At 34.3% G+C, this 20560-nt stretch overlaps 1 protein-coding gene across 1 annotated transcript in view; it reads left to right on the forward strand.

Annotated features, from left to right (window-relative positions):
- LOC123780331 (A disintegrin and metallopeptidase domain 3-like) overlaps positions 1 to 20560 on the forward strand; it is an 89165-nt gene that overhangs the window by 38957 nt on the left and 29648 nt on the right. The window contains exons 5-10 of the mRNA XM_087856380.1: positions 3892 to 3968; positions 4445 to 4622; positions 8825 to 8887; positions 13808 to 13879; positions 14114 to 14280; positions 15358 to 15439. Coding sequence (XP_087712506.1) covers positions 3892 to 3968; positions 4445 to 4622; positions 8825 to 8887; positions 13808 to 13879; positions 14114 to 14280; positions 15358 to 15439 — 639 coding nt within the window. The remainder of the gene's footprint in view (positions 1 to 3891; positions 3969 to 4444; positions 4623 to 8824; positions 8888 to 13807; positions 13880 to 14113; positions 14281 to 15357; positions 15440 to 20560) is intronic.

Below are 20560 nucleotides of genomic sequence, written 5' to 3' on the forward strand. Positions count from 1 at the left end.
GCCAGGTGGCACAGTACTCCTGTGTTTAACTCAGGTGCTCAGTTGAGTTTCAAAATTCCAAATTTTAGCCACCCATGTGGTGGGGACCCATGCTGATCAGTTAGAGGTCTTGCCATACTGTGGCCAGTGCCAGTTTGTCCCAGAAAATCAGTCACATGACCACACAGCAGTTCGGAGTTTATGGTAAAGTCAAGGTTTGCTGCCCTCAGCCAGTGTCTCTGGCCCTAGGCTAGTGAACAAGGCACTATATTGGCACTACTAATTCTTTTGTCCTTGCAGAGGCCATTCTACTACTCCCAAATGCACTCAAAGAAGAACTGTTTTTCCCTATTCAACCCATGGGATTTTCAGACTATGTTGCCTGCCTCTGGACTTCTGCCCTCCCTCCCTACTAGAGCACCGCTGAGCCCACCCAGGCACCACCCCAGTGATGGCCCGGACTTCTAAAACTACAGACTTTGAGCTCTGCTGCTTACAAAATCTTGCAGTAGTCAGCCCCTCTCCTTTTCTCAATCAGTGGTTTTGGGACAATGATGCAATCCCCTGTGTGCACTTTCACTCTTTCTCTCTCTCTCTTTCTCTCTCACTCCTCTATCCATGATCAGGGTTCCCTCCCCTTCATAGCACCCACAGTTCTTTTCTCCCCCAAATCAACTCTCTGCAGCTCCTACCTTCCACAATGTGACTGTTTCTCTACCTGTAGATGTGCGGTTTGTTCTCTCAGTCCTCAGATTGATTCCTTGGGTGTTGAGAATGATTTGATATTTATCTAGCCGTGTTTGAGGGATAAGGCAAGTTTAGTGTCCCCCTCAACCTCCTCCATCTCAATTCTATCCTGTTTCATGCTTTAAGAAAATATTTTCTCTCTCTCTTTTTTTAATTCTCACTTTGTTCATGCATAGTTCTTTTGACTTCAGTGAGCGTTTTTAATTCTCTGTGAAGTAAATTATTTAATTTCATTAGGATAAGTTTCTAGAGATGTCTTCTTCCTTTGTTTGAAACTTCTTTTCCTGATTCTTCATTTTACTTGACTCTGCTTTGGTGTCTGCTCATTAGACAAAACTAATTGCTTTGTCCAGTCTTTCCTGACTGGCCTTGTACAGAAAAGGATCCTTAGAAGTTATCCTGGCCAATGATTTTGGGGGTCTCTACCAAATCTTTATCTCTCCAAGGGGAAACATGCATCTGTGTCTTTTTTTCCACTCTGTCTGTGTTGGGCAGGAGAGAGACTCAGTAGCATCTACCCTCACGAGCTTCTGCCTCTGTTCTCACCCTAGCAGCTGTATTGTGCTTGGCCCATCTGTGCTCCGGGATTGGTGAGACAGATGCTGATTCTGTGGGCAGTTTTGGTGAAGTAAGAAAACTGCACACATGGATCAACTTTTTTCTTCCCCAAGGAGAAGCAGAGCTGGCATCTTTTTGTCCATTTACTCTGTGCTTAGTGGGGACATGGGGGGAGAAATCAATGGTGTCTACCAGCCCAAGTAACCATCTCCATTTTTGCCTGGATGGTTAGATTATGCTGAACCCATCAGAGCTCCAAGACAGGTGAAACAGGTTCTAGTTCTTTGGATAGCCCCTTCAGAAAAATTTGGGCACTAGACAGGTGGACAAACCCTTCTCATGCTTTCGTTCAAGCTGAGAGCCAGAGGATCTTTTTGTGATCATTTGGCAGTGGTCTGGGGTAGTGTCTTTGTTGAAAGAGTATGCCAAATCTCCATACTGGCTTGGTGACTCTGATTTTGCATTCTCCCAGAGTCTGCAGGGGCCTTTCAATTAGTTTCTGATTTCTTATAAAGGAAATTTGTTTGTGAATTATTGCTGAATTAGTTTGTTTTTTAAGGGATGGAGGGTTCAGGGCTTCCTACTCCACCATCTTTCTGGCCAGAGTTTCAGCCTTTATTTTTTTTTTTTTAATACTTTTTAGCCCCAAATTCTTTCTGTTCTTCTTGTCAGATTCTGATAGCTATTTTAGATCTTTTGTTATTGTTCCACAGGTCCTTGAGGCTCTATTCATTTTCTTAGTTCATTTTTCTCTTTTTTATATGTTGAGTAACTTCTGCTGATCAGTTCTCAAGTTCACTGATTCTGTCCCTTGCCATCTCCACTTCACTTATAGACCTATCAAGTATGGGTTTTTGTTGTTGTTGTTGTTGGTAGGTTTGTTTATTATATTTTTTAGCTCACATATTTTTATTTGTTTTTTATTACTTCTATTTATTTTCTGATATTTTCTGCTTTTTAGTTTTTTCAAGATTATTTGTAATTGGTTACTGAAGCAATATTATCACAGCTACTTTAAAATCTGTTAGTTCCAGCCTGTGACTCATCTCAATATTATTATCAGTTGGTTTTATTTTCTCATTCTTGTGATTTTCTTTGTTCTTGGTATAGCATATGACTTTTTGGTTGTATTCTTAACACTCAAATCTAGTTTTTAGACAATAACCCAGGTTAAGTTTAGATTTATTGTGGTTTGTTGTACCAATGACAGTTTCACTTTTTGGGGGGCTTTTAGTGTTATTCTATTGTGATTTGTTCTTCTGACTCTTCTCAAGTGCCTGTTGGATCTCTGCTGGTGCAGCCTATAGTGGTAAAAGGTACTTTCCTGGGCCTTTGTATTGCTAGGTGGGGTTGGGTGATGAAGGTCCCATGGTATAGAGAACATTTATTCTGGCTCTCTCTAACCCTGTTGGTGTACTTCTCACTCTTGCTCTATTAGTGCCCTTGGGTGAGAAAAGTTCCTATCTGGGTCACTTTTTGTGCTTTGTGTTGGGAGTGTTGAGAATTATCTTATGAGGCTCATTTTCTCCCCTGGCACAAGGCCAGGAGCTACAGAGACGGACCTACTCTCTGCTTCTGGGTAGAGGGTTGGAACGTGGTTTGCCTTATACCTTTTTGTGAAGGGCTTGTAACATAGTCTGCTGGAACTAGTGCAGGCAGAGGTGGCTGCTGCTGTTGCTTGGCATGGGGCAGGGTATGCTCCACCACTGTTAGTGGGTGGGGGATAGGAGTTAAGCCTAGTTTTGAGAAAAAGTGAATGGTTCCTGATAGAGATGTATGTCTGGGAGCTAATAACATATAAACAGATTCATAAGCAAGATTGCGATGACACTAAAGTTTTCATAGCACAGCATTAACAAAGGAATAGGACTGACTCTAGATATCAGTAGATTTTTTAGGGGAAGAAAAGGAAATAGTCACTTAATGAGAATATTAGGGGAGAACCTGGGTAAACTAATGCTGTGAAAGTTCATGGGGAGGAGTGCTTGAACTGATGTTGGTGGGATGTTAAATAGATTAAATAATATGGTGAGATATTAAAGAAAAATAAAAATGAGGAAATAAATGTCAGGATGCTTTTGGGTAACTTAGAAAAAAAGTGAAGTGTTGACGTTTGAAGTCAAACTAATGTTCTTTATATTGAGTTAGCAGTTATAGATTATATATTCAGGATTATATATTCAACTATACTCAAATAAAAAAATTAAATAACCTGACAAAAGGAAAAGAATCCAACTGAGTCATTAAACGTAATACTGTAAAATAAACTAAGATCATAGAACAGAATAAAGCAGAATAAAAGTTAGGAAAAAAAACAAGAAAAAGTGTGGCTGAGAAAGAAAAGACATAGATAAGAAAGTTATTTGTCAAAAATTTAGAACTATAGCAAGAATTATTTTGTGGAAGGACAGGAGTCATGATTATTTTTAGGCAAAAGAGGGTTAAGAGAAAGAGATTGTGGATAGATAACAAGGAAATGGGATATCTGGTGAATAATATTATGGTAATTACTAAATCTGAAATTTTGATGTTGTCTAGGAAGTAAGGATAAACCAAAAAATTTATTTAAAATCATTCATGAATGTATCCTCATATACTCCTTTTTAGGGCCATTGCTTTTATCAAGGTTATGCCACAGAAGTTCCAAAATCAGCTGTGACCCTTAGCACCTGTTCTGGACTCAGGTAATGGCATATTCCAGAGATATACATAACTAAAAATCTTTTGTGACCCTTTAATTTTTAGAAACATCTTAAAGGATAGAGTGAAGGCAAAGAAAATAGACTTTTGTTGTGTTTCTTCTCATATACTTTCCTTTCCTTCTCCTCATCTTATCATTTTTCCTATTCTCTTTGTCTCCATCCCAGGCTGACAGTCATAAAACTTACGCAGGAAAACTCCCACTAGTATGAAGAATATTCACAGTCCTCAGTCCTCTGTCATACTAAAACCACAATAATTCTAAATGACATAATAGACAGAAAATGGTATAAAATTAAGTTTGAAAGTTTACCCATGTAGAAGGGAGGATTCTTAGACATTAGACTGCAAAGACCACTATTATATTTCTATAAAATGTTCTTATTTAGTGGTGATTTATATTCTCAGTGGGAAATCCATATTAATTTTCTTTTTATTTTCTATGTGTTTAAATATGTAGGGGATTTTTGCAATTGGAGAATGTCAGTTACGGCATTGAGCCATTGGAATCTTCAACTGTATATGAGCATATGCTTTATCAAATAAATAATGATAAAATTGATTTTTCTCTCTTAAAAGAAAATTTTCCTATGCCCCAATTGGTACAAAAGTCCTACAAGATTCTTGTGAAATCAAATGTAAGTAACCCCTCTTATGAAATCTTCATTGGTGTTGCTTCTTATAAATTTATTCACATTGAAATGTGTTATATTTGGGAAAAAATTTAACTGATATTGACTATACTAAACGCTTCTGTTGTAAGATATTTATTTTAAATACTTTTTATGTTTAGTCATAATATTTAGAAACAGTAATACATATAATCACACATAATTTAAAAATCAAAGTACTCATATTTCCCTAATTGAAAGTGTTTTTATGCATATAGTTTCATTGTTACCAAATTTGCATACTGCTAATATATGATATCCAGATTTGCTTATTATTAGTTTGTCTGCAGTTTCCTTGACAATGCATGTTTTCTTTATTATTTGATAAAAAAATTATAATTAGAAAAGAGGGAAGAAATTGTTCCAAAGGTCATCATCTAGAAATAGTGCTTAGAATTTTTGATTATTTGTTCCAATTCTTTTTATATATCCAGTTATAAATGTAGATATATAAATATATATTTTTAAACAAAAAGTGATATAACCACATATGCTTCTTTGAAATTTCCTTTTTGCTATTAAGAGGATAATACACATCACATTACACTTACTATTTACAATTAAATAATAAGTGGGTTAGCAACTATTAAAATATTAAACATATGCGTTTGCAAGGAAAATAAGCATAGAACATAACGTTATTTTCTAAAAGTAAATGCAGTTGTGGAATCCACTGTGATCATTTTGAAGTATACTGCTTTATAGCTTTACATATATATATATATATGCATAAACCTGAAATATATATATTGTACACAATTATGTCATATTTGTATATTTATATTTTTACATTAAGTAATCAGTTTGCATGCATGTACCACAGTTTTGAACAATTACATCTTGACTATAATTGCTTACATGTAAGGGTAAGCATATTTCCAAAGGCTTTTTGATATATACATATATACGTATAGATATATGTATATATGTGTATGTATATATGTATATGTATACATATATGTATGTATCTTTATCTATATCTATATATAGCCTAATTTTCTCCTCATTTGTACAACTTTATATTTTATCATCAGTGGTTAAATAAATGAATCTCTGTCCACACATTGTCATCACAATTGGATATCATATTGAAGAGAAGCAAAACAAAATAGTTATGAATGAAATCTGAATTGAATTTATGATAAACTCCATCTCCCTATTGCTTTAATTTGCTTTTATTTATTTTGACAGTGGTATGAAAGTTGATTAATAAAACTGCACTTTCAGAAACTAAAAAAAATGAAAAGTGTAACCATATATAGAGATGAAAATTTCATTTTTGATGAAACTAAGATGCGACCTCAAACTTTATGCCAGCTCTGGAAACCATCGGCATATTGTAATACAATATTAGACACAATTGAAACAATTTTCACCACTGAAATAGAGCACTGTCACATAAGTAAATTGAAAAACTTTAAAAGATTCTATGAATACTCTTCTGTGGCGGAGGAAGAACCTGAAGGGATGGACATAACTTTGGAAAAGACAAATAACACTGCACTTGAAGCCATTCCCCTCCAGTGAATTAGCAATAACTCAGAGATTAGACAACAAAGAGATAACATACTGTCCCAGTTGCCTTGGTTTGAATTCCAAGTCTGTTTTAGTCATAAGAACTTGGGCAAATGTTTAAATGTTCTTATCTGTAAAAAAATAAAAATAAAAATAATACCTAACTCATACAGTTTTTTCAAAGATTAAATAAGTTTATTAATAGAAATTATTTAGCATAGTATGTGGACAGATAAAAAAGTGATCAATAAAAATCACTACTATTAATATTTGCACACTGTATTTTCTAATGTAGTGGAGCAAGGTAATTGCAAGTGATGATGGAAAATTTGGGCACAAAACAAAATGTAATAATGAAGTAAAATAGAGACAAAAGTTTCAGAACATAAGAAGAAACCAGGATTATCACTGCAGGAATGGAGATAAATGACTATTGATATGTGTTTGTGAATTTTATCTTTCATGAAGTAATTCGATAATTGCTTTTCATCCTGAATTTGATAGACTTATCTATAGGTTTGGTTAAGCATGTTTCCACATGACCAGTGCTTTTACAAGCACAGATATATAAAATTAATATCTTCAATATATCAGATTTTTAAAAGGAACAGAAAAAACAACATAAAAGCTTATATTTTAGGTATATTTTTATATTTTTGAAAGTAAACAGAAATAAACTTATAAACAAGGTAAACACCTTCATTATAACCAGAGTTGAAAAGTTGACAGAAAGCAAACAAAATACCATAAAGGGCTTATCTGTTGAAAGCATCTTGGGCACATGCATTTGCTCATCCCTCCTTTAAGTCCCCCTAAAATGAAAAGGGATTTTTAAAATATCAAGAACATACAAAAACAAACAAACAAAAAAAACCAGGAAAGGAGTAATAACAATGGACATTGAAGAGCAGATAGCTAGTTTAAAAATCTGAATCCTAAACTGGTAATTGGGATAGGTTATGGGAAACTTGAAATGTACTGCAGTACTCTTCATATGTTTCTGGAATTGCATGTCCAGTTCCCTCAGGGATTTTAAAGGTGGGCCTAAGAAGATAAATGGTTGAAAATAAGTTGTGTAAGTATGTAGGAACTGACAGACCACTGGCAGTTGTTTTCCTTGGGGAGTCTAGAAATGGGGACACCAGGTACAGATGTTCTGTTGTATTTCCCAATAGAGGAGGAATACCATACTGAAACTAGTGTGATTAAGTTAAACTTGGCACATTGGATATTGGGAACCAAGCTTGCACATTCTAAGAGGTATATTGGAAGACCCTCTTCAGGAGGGAATCAAAACAAAAACAAACAAAAAACTAACCACATTAATAGCAGGGTTTTCCCAACCAACAACCCAGACAGAATTACTCTCTGTAAAGACAACAGCTCATAAACTCCATATGTAGTTATAAAGATGTTGAAATAAGCTATTAAATGCTCAGTTGCTAATATGAAGAGGCACTAAACATATGATCAATTTAGTATGAAAGATAGGGACATTAATAAATCAAAATTTTCAAGTTTGAGGTACCAAAGAATACAGAGGGTGAAGAAAACAAAATAAGAATGAAGTGCTATTTAAAAAATAACATTCAGAGGATAAGTAACAGTTGTTGGAAATTAAAAGTATGAAAATAAAAATGTAAAAACTCAATAGAAAGTTCAAAGGATAAAATTCCAGAAATTACACAAAAAGAAAGAACAAAGACAAATGACGGAAATTTGGGAGATAAGAAATGAAATTAAAATGACAATATAGGTGGGCGCGTGGGTGCCTCAGTCCATTAAGCATCTGGGTTTCTGCTCAGGTCGTGATCTCGGGGTCCTGGGATGGAGCCCTGAATAGGGATCCCTGTTTGGCAGGGAGTCTGCTTATCCCTCTCCCTCTGCCCCTCCCCCTTCTCTCTCTCTCTCTCTCTCTCAAATAAAATCTTTTAAAAAATAAAATAAAATAACAATATGGGTGATAGAAGTTTCAGTATGAATAAATAGAGAAAATTGAACTGAATAACTCATAAAACAATTTAAGAAAAATTCTCAGAGTTATTTAAGATTGGGGCTTCTGGTGGCTCAATTAATATAACTGTGATAGAATTAACATAAATAATTAAAAGTAAAAAATAATGAGAAATTAAAGGCAATGTTTGGGGGAAAGATGATGGGAGTTAATTTAGCGTGAAGGTTGGAGGAGGGTCCAAGATGAAGTTTTTTAGGAAAAGGAAACATGGGTTCTCCCTCATTTCATTAACTTTTTTGAGGAATCTAATTATAAAGAATATAAGATAAAAGCTTTTGATTTGTTCCTAAAACTTTTATTTGAATCTCACCTGCTTATTCTTTCAGGGACCTCCATCCTCTCATTTTCCTATTCCCTATATCTATATCTTTATGTATCTTTAGCAAACTATCCTATCATCTATCTATCTACCATCTATCTATCTATATCTATCATCTATCATCTATCATCTATCTATCTATCTATCTATCTATCTATCTATCTATCTATCATCTATCTATCATCATCAGTCTGTCTATCCCTTTCTGTGTGTGTGTGTGTGTGTGTGTATATAATGTGAGTGAGAATAACAAACAATATAAGAATTTTTTCTTATGTTTTATTTTTCTGTTTTATTTAATTCATGTCCTCTGTTTTACAGAAAGATTCAGATGAACAATTGAAAAAAATTCTGAAAATACAAATCATTATGGATAAAGCTTTGGTATGATTATTGATATTGATAATATCTTTGTTTTGTATTTAAATTCAAAGGGAATATGAAAATGAGAATTCCACTTGTCTGAAATACAGATATATTTTACTCTGTTCAAAATATGTATCTTGAGTGTAGCAGGACATAAAGAAATGTCAACTGCCTTTGCACTGACATTGGGGGACTAGTATTTATAGTATTGATTTCAAAATCAATATAGAACTCTAGCAAAAATGTATAATTTGTATGTATGGAAGGGTTCTACTACATTTTAATATAGTCAATTATAATGAGCTGCATGTATTTCTGGATCCACCCCAAATAGTGATGAAACTCTTACGTAAATTAATTTTCATTTTAAATTAAGCTATTTAATTTATTATTCAATTGGAGATTCCTGTTATTAAAAAGACCTTTTATAAGGTTATTTTTTGCTTTATAATTTCTTGGATTCTCCTGGATTCTCTGATGGAAATTTTCTATTTTAAAAGTGGGAAGAATTATTCATAGGAATACTCATTTAGTTAGGGAACATATTTTTAAAGATTTTATTTATTTATTTGAGAGAGAGAGCAGGGTGAGGGGCAGAGGGAGAAGCAGACTCCCTGCTGAGCAAGGAGCCGATTATGGGACTTGATCCCAGGACCCTGGGATCATGACCTGAGCTGAAGGCAGACGCTTAACTGACTGAACAACTCAGGAGCCCCAGTTAGGGAAATTTTTGTTTATATAATCAGTTTTAGCAAAACCATTATGCGTAGCAATTAGGAAATATGATCTTTTCATTATCATTGATATTTTTGAATAAGATATGTCAATATGTGCCATAATTTTCAAAATTAGATTTTGTCGATAAAAGGAACTATTTAGATCTTTAAGTAATTTTTTATAAAAACAACAGGAAAAAATAGGCTAAATAATAAAGAATAAAGAACATATAATTTTATTATCAGGAGATAATTTTATGTACACATTTCCTTTTTTAAATACACACACACACGTATATATACACACATGTATGTGTATGTTCTTATACCTTTGTTTTATATATGCTATTTTGTAAGTTATTTCATAATGTTTTCCCACATATTAATAAAATATATTATTTTAATTTAATTTTAACATTTACATAGTGTCTGATTAATATATTTAATATAATTTAATCTATTTTACTAGCTAATGCCCTTTGGGGGGGGGCATTTAGATTTAGGTTTTGTTGTTATATGGGGAATAATACTCTTTTGTCTTAATACTAGTATCACAAGCATTGAAATTACGCTCTGCCACAGCTGCCCCCATGAGGTTGATAATATTAATTCTAGACAGCCTATTTTCCTCTCTCCATTTAACTGGATAACTTCTTTCATTCCAATAAAAACAGAAGGCATTTTCAATGCAAATGTCATCACGAGAAAACAACAACAAAGAACTCCAGAGCTTTTATATCCTATGATTAGTATTCCCTCTCTTTTTTAGGTTGTTTATCTGTCTTAAATTTTAAAATATGACTTTGAAAACTATTTTTTTCCTTACTCAGATAATCCCTGCCTTTTCATTAGAATGTTTAGTTGACTTAATATTTATCAAAATGGTTTCTCCAATCTATGGAACATAAGAACTAGGAAGATCAGTAGGAGAAGAAAGGGATAAAGAAAGGGGGGGTAATCAGAAGGGGGAATGAAGCATGAGAGACTATGGACTCTGAGAAACAAACTGAGGGCTTCAGAGGGGAGGAGGTGGGGGAATGGGATAGGCTGGTGATGGGTAGTAAGGAGGGCACGTATTGCATGGTGCACTGGGTGTTACACACAACTAATGAATCATTGAACTTTACATCAAAAACCAGGGATGTACTGTATGGTGACTAACATAATATAATAAAAAATATAATTATAAAAAAAAATAAAAAAGAGTACATTTATCATAATGAAAAAAATGTTTATCAAAATTACTAATACTGTGGACGTAGGTTAAGTACTGCTATGCTATTAGTGTTCTATTTGTCCTATTATTCTTTTGTTCCTCCTTTGTTACTCTTGGATTACTGGGTTATTTTTAGCTTTTATCTTTGTCTCCTATATTGTTTTTTTCTGCGATCTCTTTTTATCCCCCACATTTTACCCCAGTGGTTTCTCTATTGGTTGGAATTAACATTCCTAACTAGAATTAATATTATACCCTTCACATATAATGTAAGAGCTTTATAACACTAAAGTTCCATTTAACTCCCATGTGAATATTAACCCCTTAACAAGTATATCATTGGCAGATATCTTCTCCTTTTCACGGGTTTTTTTTTTGTTCTTGTTGTTGATGATTTCTTTCACCATGCAAAAGCTTTTTTTTCCCTAAAAGCTTTTTATTTTGATGTAGTCCCAATAGTTAATTTTTGCTTTTGTTTTCCTTGCCTTAGAAGATAAATCTAGAAAAATGTTACTGGGACCAATGTCAGAGAAATTACTGCCTGTGCTTTCTTCTAGGATTTTTATGGTTTCAGGTCTCACATTTACATCTTTAATCCATTTTGAGTTTATTTTTGTGTATGATGTTAGAAAGTGGTCCAGTTTCATTCTTTTACGTTTAGCTGTCCAGTTTTTGCAGCATCATTTATGGAAGAGATTGTCTTTTCCCCATTGTATATGCTTGCCTCCTTTGTTATAGAGTAAATAACTATATAATTGTGGGTTTATTTCTGGGCTTTCTGTTCTGTTCCATTGATCTATGTGTCTACTTTTGTGCCAATACCATACTGTTTTGATTACTACAGCTTTGTAATATATCTTGAGATATGCAATTGTGTTACCTCCAGCTTTGTTCTTTCTCAACATTGTTTTGGCTATTTGGGATCTTGGTGGTTCCATCACATAGCCATAAAATACAATGAGGTCATACTATTTGTGACAACATGGATGGACCTAGAAACTATTATGCTAAATAATATAACTTAGACTGAGAAAAACAAGTACCATATGATTTTACTCATATGTGGAATCTAAAAATAATAAACAAGAAGCAGAATTAGACACGTAAACACAGAGAAAAAACTGATGGCTGCCAGAGCGGAGGGAGTTGGGAATTAGGTAAAATGGGGGAACGGGAATGGGAACAACAGTAATGGAATGAATGTTATGGGAATAAAAGGCACAACATAGCATTAGAAATAGAGTCAATGATATTGTAATAGCTTTGTAAGGTGACAGATAGTAACTACACTTGTGGTGAGCATAGGATAATGTGTATACTTTTGAAATTACTGTGCTGTACACCTGAAACTAATGTAACATTTTGTGTCAACTACACTCAAATAAAAAATTAATGAAAATAATGGTAAAAATAACCCTATGTGATATTTTCTGAAACGAAATTTGTCAATTTCTATAGGACCTAAGGGCGATAAACTCTTTTGTAATTCCTTGGCACCCTGTGGTCCCAAATCCAGCTGTTATTCTTTTTTTTTTAAATTTTTTATATAAGTTCAATTAACCAACATATAGTACATCATTAGTTTCAGATGTAGTGTTCAATATGTGATGTTACTATCTTTTACATTGTCCTGTGTTATAAACCACAAAATAATTTTTAAATATTCACTTGTTTAAATAAATTAAGGAAAAAAAAGAATTTAATTTTCCCCTCATTTTACCATTTTCAAAGCTCTTCTTTCCTTCTTATAAGTCTGTGTTTCTGATATTTCTGTTTAGCCTGTTAATGAATTTGCTTCAGCTTTTGTTCATCTGAAATTATTTTTATCTTCACTTTTTAAATATTTTATTTGGAAATATTTTTAAATTTTCAAAAAAGTTGCAAGAATAAGAATAAGACAAGAAATACTTATACTCTCTTTACTTAGATTTATTAATATTGTATCCCATTATCACTTGTGCTCTATTTGAAAGTAAGTTGTAAATTGCATCATGGAGCTTTTTTTTTTCAGTGTGCATTTACATAGAATAAGATCCTTATCTTATAAAACCGCAATAGAGTTATTCATGTAAGGAAAAATAACATTGTTAAAATACTTTTTGTCAAGTCTACCATAACTTAATTGCATTATAGTTGGACAGTGTGATCTAAGTGACACTTAATGTTTTTTATTCAAATAACTTTTTAATGACCTAATATGGGTCAATTTATATAAAACTTCCATGTATGTTTGAAAAAATATATATACATATACATTATCTGATTGCTTTATGTAAGCCTTTATTCACCTTTACTCATACCACACATGTTGCACTGTGTAAATATACAATATGATTTATTGAGAAAGGTTACATACAGAGAAATAGCAAAGTACAAATAATTTCCAGAGACCTAGGAGGATAACATCTCCTTCGTCTATATCAGACAACTCTATCCATTTATTTTCTGTTAGTAGTTTTCGGCAGACCTGCTGCAGATTACTGAAGATCTCAAGCTGCCACTTTTCATGTTTTCAGCAAAACCTTAGAAATGGGTGTACTCATACAATTAAAGTATTTAAGAGGAAATATGTGATTTTTGTTTCCTTGAATGAGGAAAATTGCCTGAGTTTATTCTTATTATTATGGTACATTGTTTATCCAGGATATGTAGTTCTGTTATCTTATTGCAATGAAGATAAATGGTGGCAGATATAGCAGATAAAAATGACTTAGTAGCTTAGAGATTTGAGTCCTGGTTTTTATCTTACACAGTCTTGGAGCCTGAACTTTCAACCCTTCATTTTTATATGTGTAAAGAGGAAAATACTCACAACCTTCTCATTTTAACATTACTGATTGATATGTAAGCTTCATATGTTTAAGCCTAAAACTTACTAAGCAATTGATAAATCTTAATTCTGCTTTTTTTCCTTTCACTGAACACCACCTTATTTTAACATTTTATATTCATTTAAAGTGTGATCGTGTAGTAATTTTCACTAGTGAGACAGAATTTGTCTTTCAGTTTGATTATATGGGCTCAGAAGTGGCAGTTGCAGCTGAGAAAGTTGTCCATATCTTTGGTCTAATCAACACGGTAAGTGTTTATGTCTCGTTTAAATATTAAACATTGCTCTTAATGCAATAAGATTGTTTGTATAAATAGCATTTGCGATTTTATTAAAAAGTATAGTCTTCCCAATTAGTTTCATCCACCAATGGATTTCATCTCCAGAAATGAGTAAATTGAATATATTAGCATTATGTATAGAGATGAAATATAATACTCATGACTACCTAAACCTGTATGTGATGTATCTTCTATTTTTAGATGTTTTTCCAGCTTAAAGTGACTGTTAAGTTAACTTCCTTGGAGCTCTGGTCAGATCAAAATAAGATTTCAACTAAGGGGGATGCTGATGAAGTACTACAAAGATTTGTTTCATGGAAAGAACGATTTTTGTTTCAAAGATCTCATGATATGGCATACTTATTAATGTAAGTGTGTTTTTTGCATTGATATAAGTTTTATCAAATTATATGAAATGTTAGCTATCAAAATTATATATAAAATATATTATGTATAATGATAAGAAACCTCAAAAATTGTATGTATATTGTTAGCAAAGTGCAAAATATAAAAATCTGATAACAATGTAAGACACTGAATCATGGTAGGCCATTATTCTCAGAGTAGACTGTTTATCCATGAAAATGTAATAAACTTGAAAATTTGGAAAGCCTTGGGAGAAACATGGGGCCTCAAGGGTTTTGAAGATTTACTCAGAGGTAAATAATTGAAACCATCTTTTTAACATTAAATAAAATATAAATTAGTTAACAGAATGCAGTAATTGCATATAAAGCTGGTTACGATGCGAAACATTTAAATAGTAGTATGGTTACCTTCTGGTATTTATATACTTACCCAAGGTGTGGCTATATAACCTATATGTATTGTACCTTTCAAAAGTTTTCCTTTTGCTTGACTCATTTGATTACATGGAAAAAATAAACACGCAATTCTGAAGGTCTTAAGCAATATGGAATACATTTATACATCTGTTGGTATTTCCTGTGGCATTTAAAGTCAGATTTGGGGACTCAGGAGCCATATTAACAGGAGTGAAATGTGTGAGGACGCTTTCTGTGTCCTGTCTTTTTCTGTTAGCGTACTGCACATTCTCTTCTCTCTCCCTGTCCTCCAATCCGATGTTTTTTACACACCTTAAAGGACCACTATGTACAAATCATGGCAGTAAGTTATCCTGACTTGTACACCTTAGAATTATGTCCATCCAGTGGTGGCAACAGTGATGATTAATGTTTTGGAAGGATTAGGCACTGCTGGGTTGGGGGCTGTGCATCATATAATGTTAAAGTAGACCTTAGAACTTAACTTTTCAGGAACTGTGGGAGATTACCCAAATACGAAATGATTGAAAGCATGAGATGTATATGTAATATTTGTATTTTAAAAAATGTAGCTTTATTGAGAAATCCAATTCTTACAATGTCATTAAGTTAGTAATAATTTAAAATGCATTTATTCAAAAGAAAAATTTTATTATTTAGTTACAGGGACCATCTTAATTATGTGGGAGCAACATATCATGGAATGGCATGCAATCCAAAGTTCGCTGCAGGAATTGCTCTGGTATGCATTTTATTCCCATCTATTCAGTAATAATATCATGTTTTGAAAGTTAATATTCACTTCAAGGAGCCAAAGTACAGAGAGTATATTCACCATGCTGTTTTGACACATTTTCATAAAATAATTTTTATTTGGATTTTGAAACTCAAATATTACAATTTTTAAAAGATTTTTTTTTTGTGGTAAAATACGCAGAACATGAAATTTACCGTCTTAACTATTTTAAGTATATATAGTTCAGTAGTGTTAAGTATGTTCCATTGTTGTGTAACAGATCTCCAGAACTCTTCATCTTGCATATCTGTAGCTTTGTAGCTTTTCACCAACATTGTCTCATTTTCCAAACCCTCTCGCCCCTGGCATCCACCATTCTACTGTCTACTGTGAATATGACATTTTTGGATTCCACATATAAGGTGATCATACGATATTTGTCTTCATATGTCTGGATTATTTCTCTTAGGATAGTACCATCTAGGTTCATCTGTGTCATTGCAAATAGCAGGATTTCATTCTTTTTATGGCTGAATAACATTCCATTCTGTGTGTGTGTATAGGTGACATTTTATTTTTCCATTCTTCTGTCAATGAACACTTAAGTTGTTTTCAATACCTTGGCTATCATAAATAATGCTGCAGTGAATGTGGGAGTACAGATATCTCTTTATGATGCTGATTTCAGTTATTTTGGATAGAAATGCAAGAGTGAGTTTGCTGGATCATATGGTAATCTTATCTTTAATATTTTGAGGAACCATCATACTGATTTTGAGAATGGTTGTGAAATTTTATTTTATTTTATTTATTTATTTATTTTTTTATTTTATGATTTTTTATTATATTATGTTAGTCACCATACAGTACATCCCCGGTTTCCGATGTAAGGCTCGATGATTCATTAGTTGTGTATAACACCCAGTGCACCATGCAATACGTGCCCTCCTTACTACCCATCACCGGTCTATCCCATTCCCCCACCCCCCTCCCCTCTGAAGTCCTCAGTTTGTTTCTCATAGTCCATAGTCTCTCATGTTTCATTCCCCCTTCTGTTTACCCCCCCTTTCTTTATCCCTTTCTTCCCCTACCGATCATCCTAGTTCTTATGTTCCATAGATGAGAGAAATCATATGATAGTTGTCTTTCTCTGCTTGACTTATTTCACTTAGCATTATCTCCTCCAGTGCCGTCCATGTTGCGGCAAATGTTGAGAACTCGTTCTTTCTGATAGCTGAGTAATATTCCATTGTATATATGGACCACAACTTCTTAATCCAGTCATCTGTTGAAGGACATCTCGGCTCCTTCCACGATTTAGCTATTGTGGACATTGCTGCTATGAACATTGGGGTGCATATGGCCCTTCTCTTTACTACGTCTGTATCTTTGGGGTAAATACCCAGTAGTGCAATGGCTGGATCATAGGGTAGCTCAATTTTTAACTTTTTAAGGGACCTCCACACTGTTTTCCAGAGTGGCTGTACCAACTTGCATTCCCACCAACAATGTAGGAGGGATCCCCTTTCTCCACATCCTCTCCAACAATTGTTGTCTCTTGCCTTGTCTATTTTTGCCATTCTAACTGGCATAAGGTGGTATCTCAGTGTGGTTTTGATTTGAATTTCCTTGATGGCTAATGATTTTGAACATTTTTTCATGTGTCTGTTAGCCATTTGTATGTCTTCATTAGAAAAGTGTCTGTTCATATCTTCTGCCCATTTTTTGATTTGTTTATTTGTTTCTCGTGTATTGAGTTTGAGAAGTTCTTTGTAGATCTTGGATACCAGTCCTTTATCTGTAGTGTCATTTGCAAATATATTCTCCCATTCCGTGGGCTGCCTCTTAGTTTTTCTGACTGTTTCCTTGGCTGTGCAGAAGCTTTTAATCTTGATGAAGTCCCATAAATTCATTTTATCTTTTGTTTCTCTTGCCTTTGGGGATGTGTCATGAAAAAGTTTGCTTTGGCCGATGTCGTAGAGGTTGCTGCCTATGTTCTCCTCTAGAATTTTGATGGATTCCTGTCTCACATCAAGGTCTTTCATCCATTTGGAGTTTATTTTTGTGTATGGTGTGAGATAGTGGTCAAGATTCATTCTCTTGCATGTAGCTGTCCAATTTTCCCAGCACCATTTGTTGAAGAGACTGTCTTTTTCCCACCAGATGTTTTTTCCTGCTTTATCAAATATTAGTTGCCCAAAGAGCAGAGGGTCCATTTCTGGGTTCTCTCTTCTGTTCCATTGGTCTATGTGTCTGTTTTTGTGCCAGTACCATGCTGTCTTTGTGATCACAGCTTTGTAGTACAGCTCGAAATCCGGCATTGTGATGCCCCCAGCTTTGTTTTTCCTTTTCAACAGTTCCTTGGAGATTCGGGGCCTTTTCTGTTTCCATACAAATTTAAGGACTGTTTGTTCCAGTTCTTTGAAAAATGTCCTCGGTATTTTGATCGGGATAGCATTGAAAGTGTAAATTGCTCTGGGTAGCATGGACATTTTAACTATTTTAATTCTTCCGATCCATGAGCATGGAATATCTTTCCATCTTTTTATGTCTTCCTCAATGTCTTTCAAGAGTGATTTATAGTTTCTAGAATATAGGTCCTTTATGTCTCTGGTTAAGTTAATTCCAAGGTAATGTATGGTTTTTGGTGCTATTGTAAATGGGATGGATTCCCTAATTTCTCTTTCTTCGTTCTCGTTATTCGTGTATAGAAATGCAACTGATTTCTGAGCATTGATTTTGTATCCCGCCACGGTACTGAATTGCTCTATAACTTCTAATAGTTTGGGAGTGGCTTCTTTTGGGTTTTCCATATAGAGTATCATGTCATCTGCAAAGAGAGACATTTTGACTTCTTCTTTGCCGAAATACCTTTGATCCCTTTTTGTTGTCTGATTGCTGTTGCAAGGACTTCTAGTACTATGTTGAATAATAGTGGCAAGAGTGGGCATCCTTGTCGAGTTCCTGATCTTAAGGGAAAGGCTTCCAGCTTTTCCCCATTGAGAATAATATTTGCAGTAGGCTTTTCATAGATGGCTTTTATGAGATTGAGAAATGTACCTTCTATTCCTACACTCTGAAGGGTTTTAATCAGGAAAGGATGCTGTATTTTGTCAAATGCTTTTTCGGCATCAATTGAGAGGATCATATGGTTCCTGAGTCTTTTCTTGTTGATATGATGTATCACGCTGATTGATTTGCGAATATTGAACCATGCTTGCATCCCAGGTATGAATCCCACTTGATCGTGATGGATAATCCTTTTAATGTACTGTTGGATTCTATTAGCAAGTATCTTGTTGAGGATTTTGGCGTCCATATTCATTAGGGAAATCGGTCTGTAATTCTCCTTTTTGAGGGGGTCTTTGCCTGGTTTGGGGATCAAGGTAATATTGGCCTTATAGAATGAGTTTGGTAGCTTTCCTTCTGTTTCTATTTTTTGAAATAGCTTTAGGAGAATAGGTATTATTTCTTCTTTGAATGTTTGGTAGAATTCCCCAGGAAAACCGTCCGGGCCTGGAGTTTTGTTATTTGGAAGGTTGTTTATCACTGACTCAATTTCTTCATAATTAATTGGCCTGTTTAAGAAATCAATTTCTTCCGGTTTCAATCTTGGTAGTTTATAGGTTTCCAGGAAGGATTCCATCTCTTCCAGATTGCTTAGTTTATTGGCATATAGCTGTTGATAAAAATTTCTAATAATCCTTCCAATTTCAATGGTGTTCGTCGTGACCTCTCCTTTTTCATTCATAATTTTAATAATCTGGGTCCTTTCTCTTTTCTTTTGGATAAGTCTTGCCAGTAGTCTGTCAATTTTATTGATTCTCTCAAAGAACCAGCTTCTAGTCCTGTTGATCTGCTCTACTGTACTTCTGGTTTCTGCTTGATTGATTTCAGCTCTAATTTTGGTCAACTGCTTCCTCGTGCGTGGATTAGGCCTGTCCCTCTGTTGCTGTTCCAGCTTCTTGAGGTGAGAATTTAAAACTGCATTTTAGGTATTTCTATTCTTTTGAGTGAGGCTTGGATGGCTATGTATTTCCCCCTTAGGACTGCCTTTGCAGTATCCCATAGGTTTTGGACTGTTGTATTTTCATTCTCATTGGTCTCCATAAATTGTTTAATTTGATTTTTGATTTCCTGGTTTATCGAGTCATTCCTGAGCAGGATGGTTTAGTCTCCAAGTGTTTGAGTTTCTTCCAAATTTTTCCTTGTGGTTGAGCTCCAATTTCAGAGCATTGTGGTCTGAGAATATGCAGGGGATAATTTCAATCTTTTGGTATCGGTTGAGACCTGTTTTGTGTCCCAGAACATGGTCTGTTCTTGAGAATGTTCCATGGGCATTAGAATAGAATGAGTATTCTTTGGTTCTGGGGTGTAGTTTCTATATATATCTATGAGGTCCAACTTGTCGAGTATGGCATTCAAAGCCTTTGATTCTTTGCTTAGTTTTTGCCAGGGTGTTCTGTCTATTTCTGATAGTGGAGTGTTGAGGTCCCCTACTATTAATGTATTTTTATTTATATGTCTCTTTATTCTGGTTAAGAGTTGGCTTGTGTATCTTGCTGCTCCCCTGTTGGGGGCATATATATTTATAATTGTCATATCCACTTGTTGCATATTTCCCTTAAGAATAATATAGTGCCCTTCTGCATCTCTAACGATAGTCTGTAGTTTAAAATCCAATTTATCTGATATGAGAATTGCTACCCCAGCTTTCTTTTGAGGTCCATTGGCGTGAAAGATGGTACTCCATCCCCTTACTCTCAGTCTGAATGCATCTTTGGGTTCGAAATGAGTCTCTTGTAGACAGCAAATGGATGGGTCATTTCTTTTTATCCAATCTGCAACCCTGTGGTGTTTATGGGATGGTTCAAACCATTTACGTTAAGACTGATTACTGAGAGATATGATTTTAATGATGCCATGTTGCCAGTAAAGTCTTTGTTTGTATTGGCTGTGACTTTCTGTTTTGTATCACTCTTGGGGCCTTTTTACTTTTATAGAACCCCCCATAATATCTCCTGTAGGGCTGGTTTCGTGGTTACGAAATTGGTTAGTGACTGGCGATTCTGAAATGTCTTTATTTCTCCATCAATTCTGAATGACAGCCTTGCTGGATAAAGGATC

Source organism: Ursus americanus, chromosome 27, assembly GCF_024610735.1.
Source record: "Ursus americanus isolate L20-20 chromosome 27, mUrsAme1.1.p, whole genome shotgun sequence".
Lineage (NCBI taxonomy): Eukaryota > Metazoa > Chordata > Mammalia > Carnivora > Ursidae > Ursus > Ursus americanus.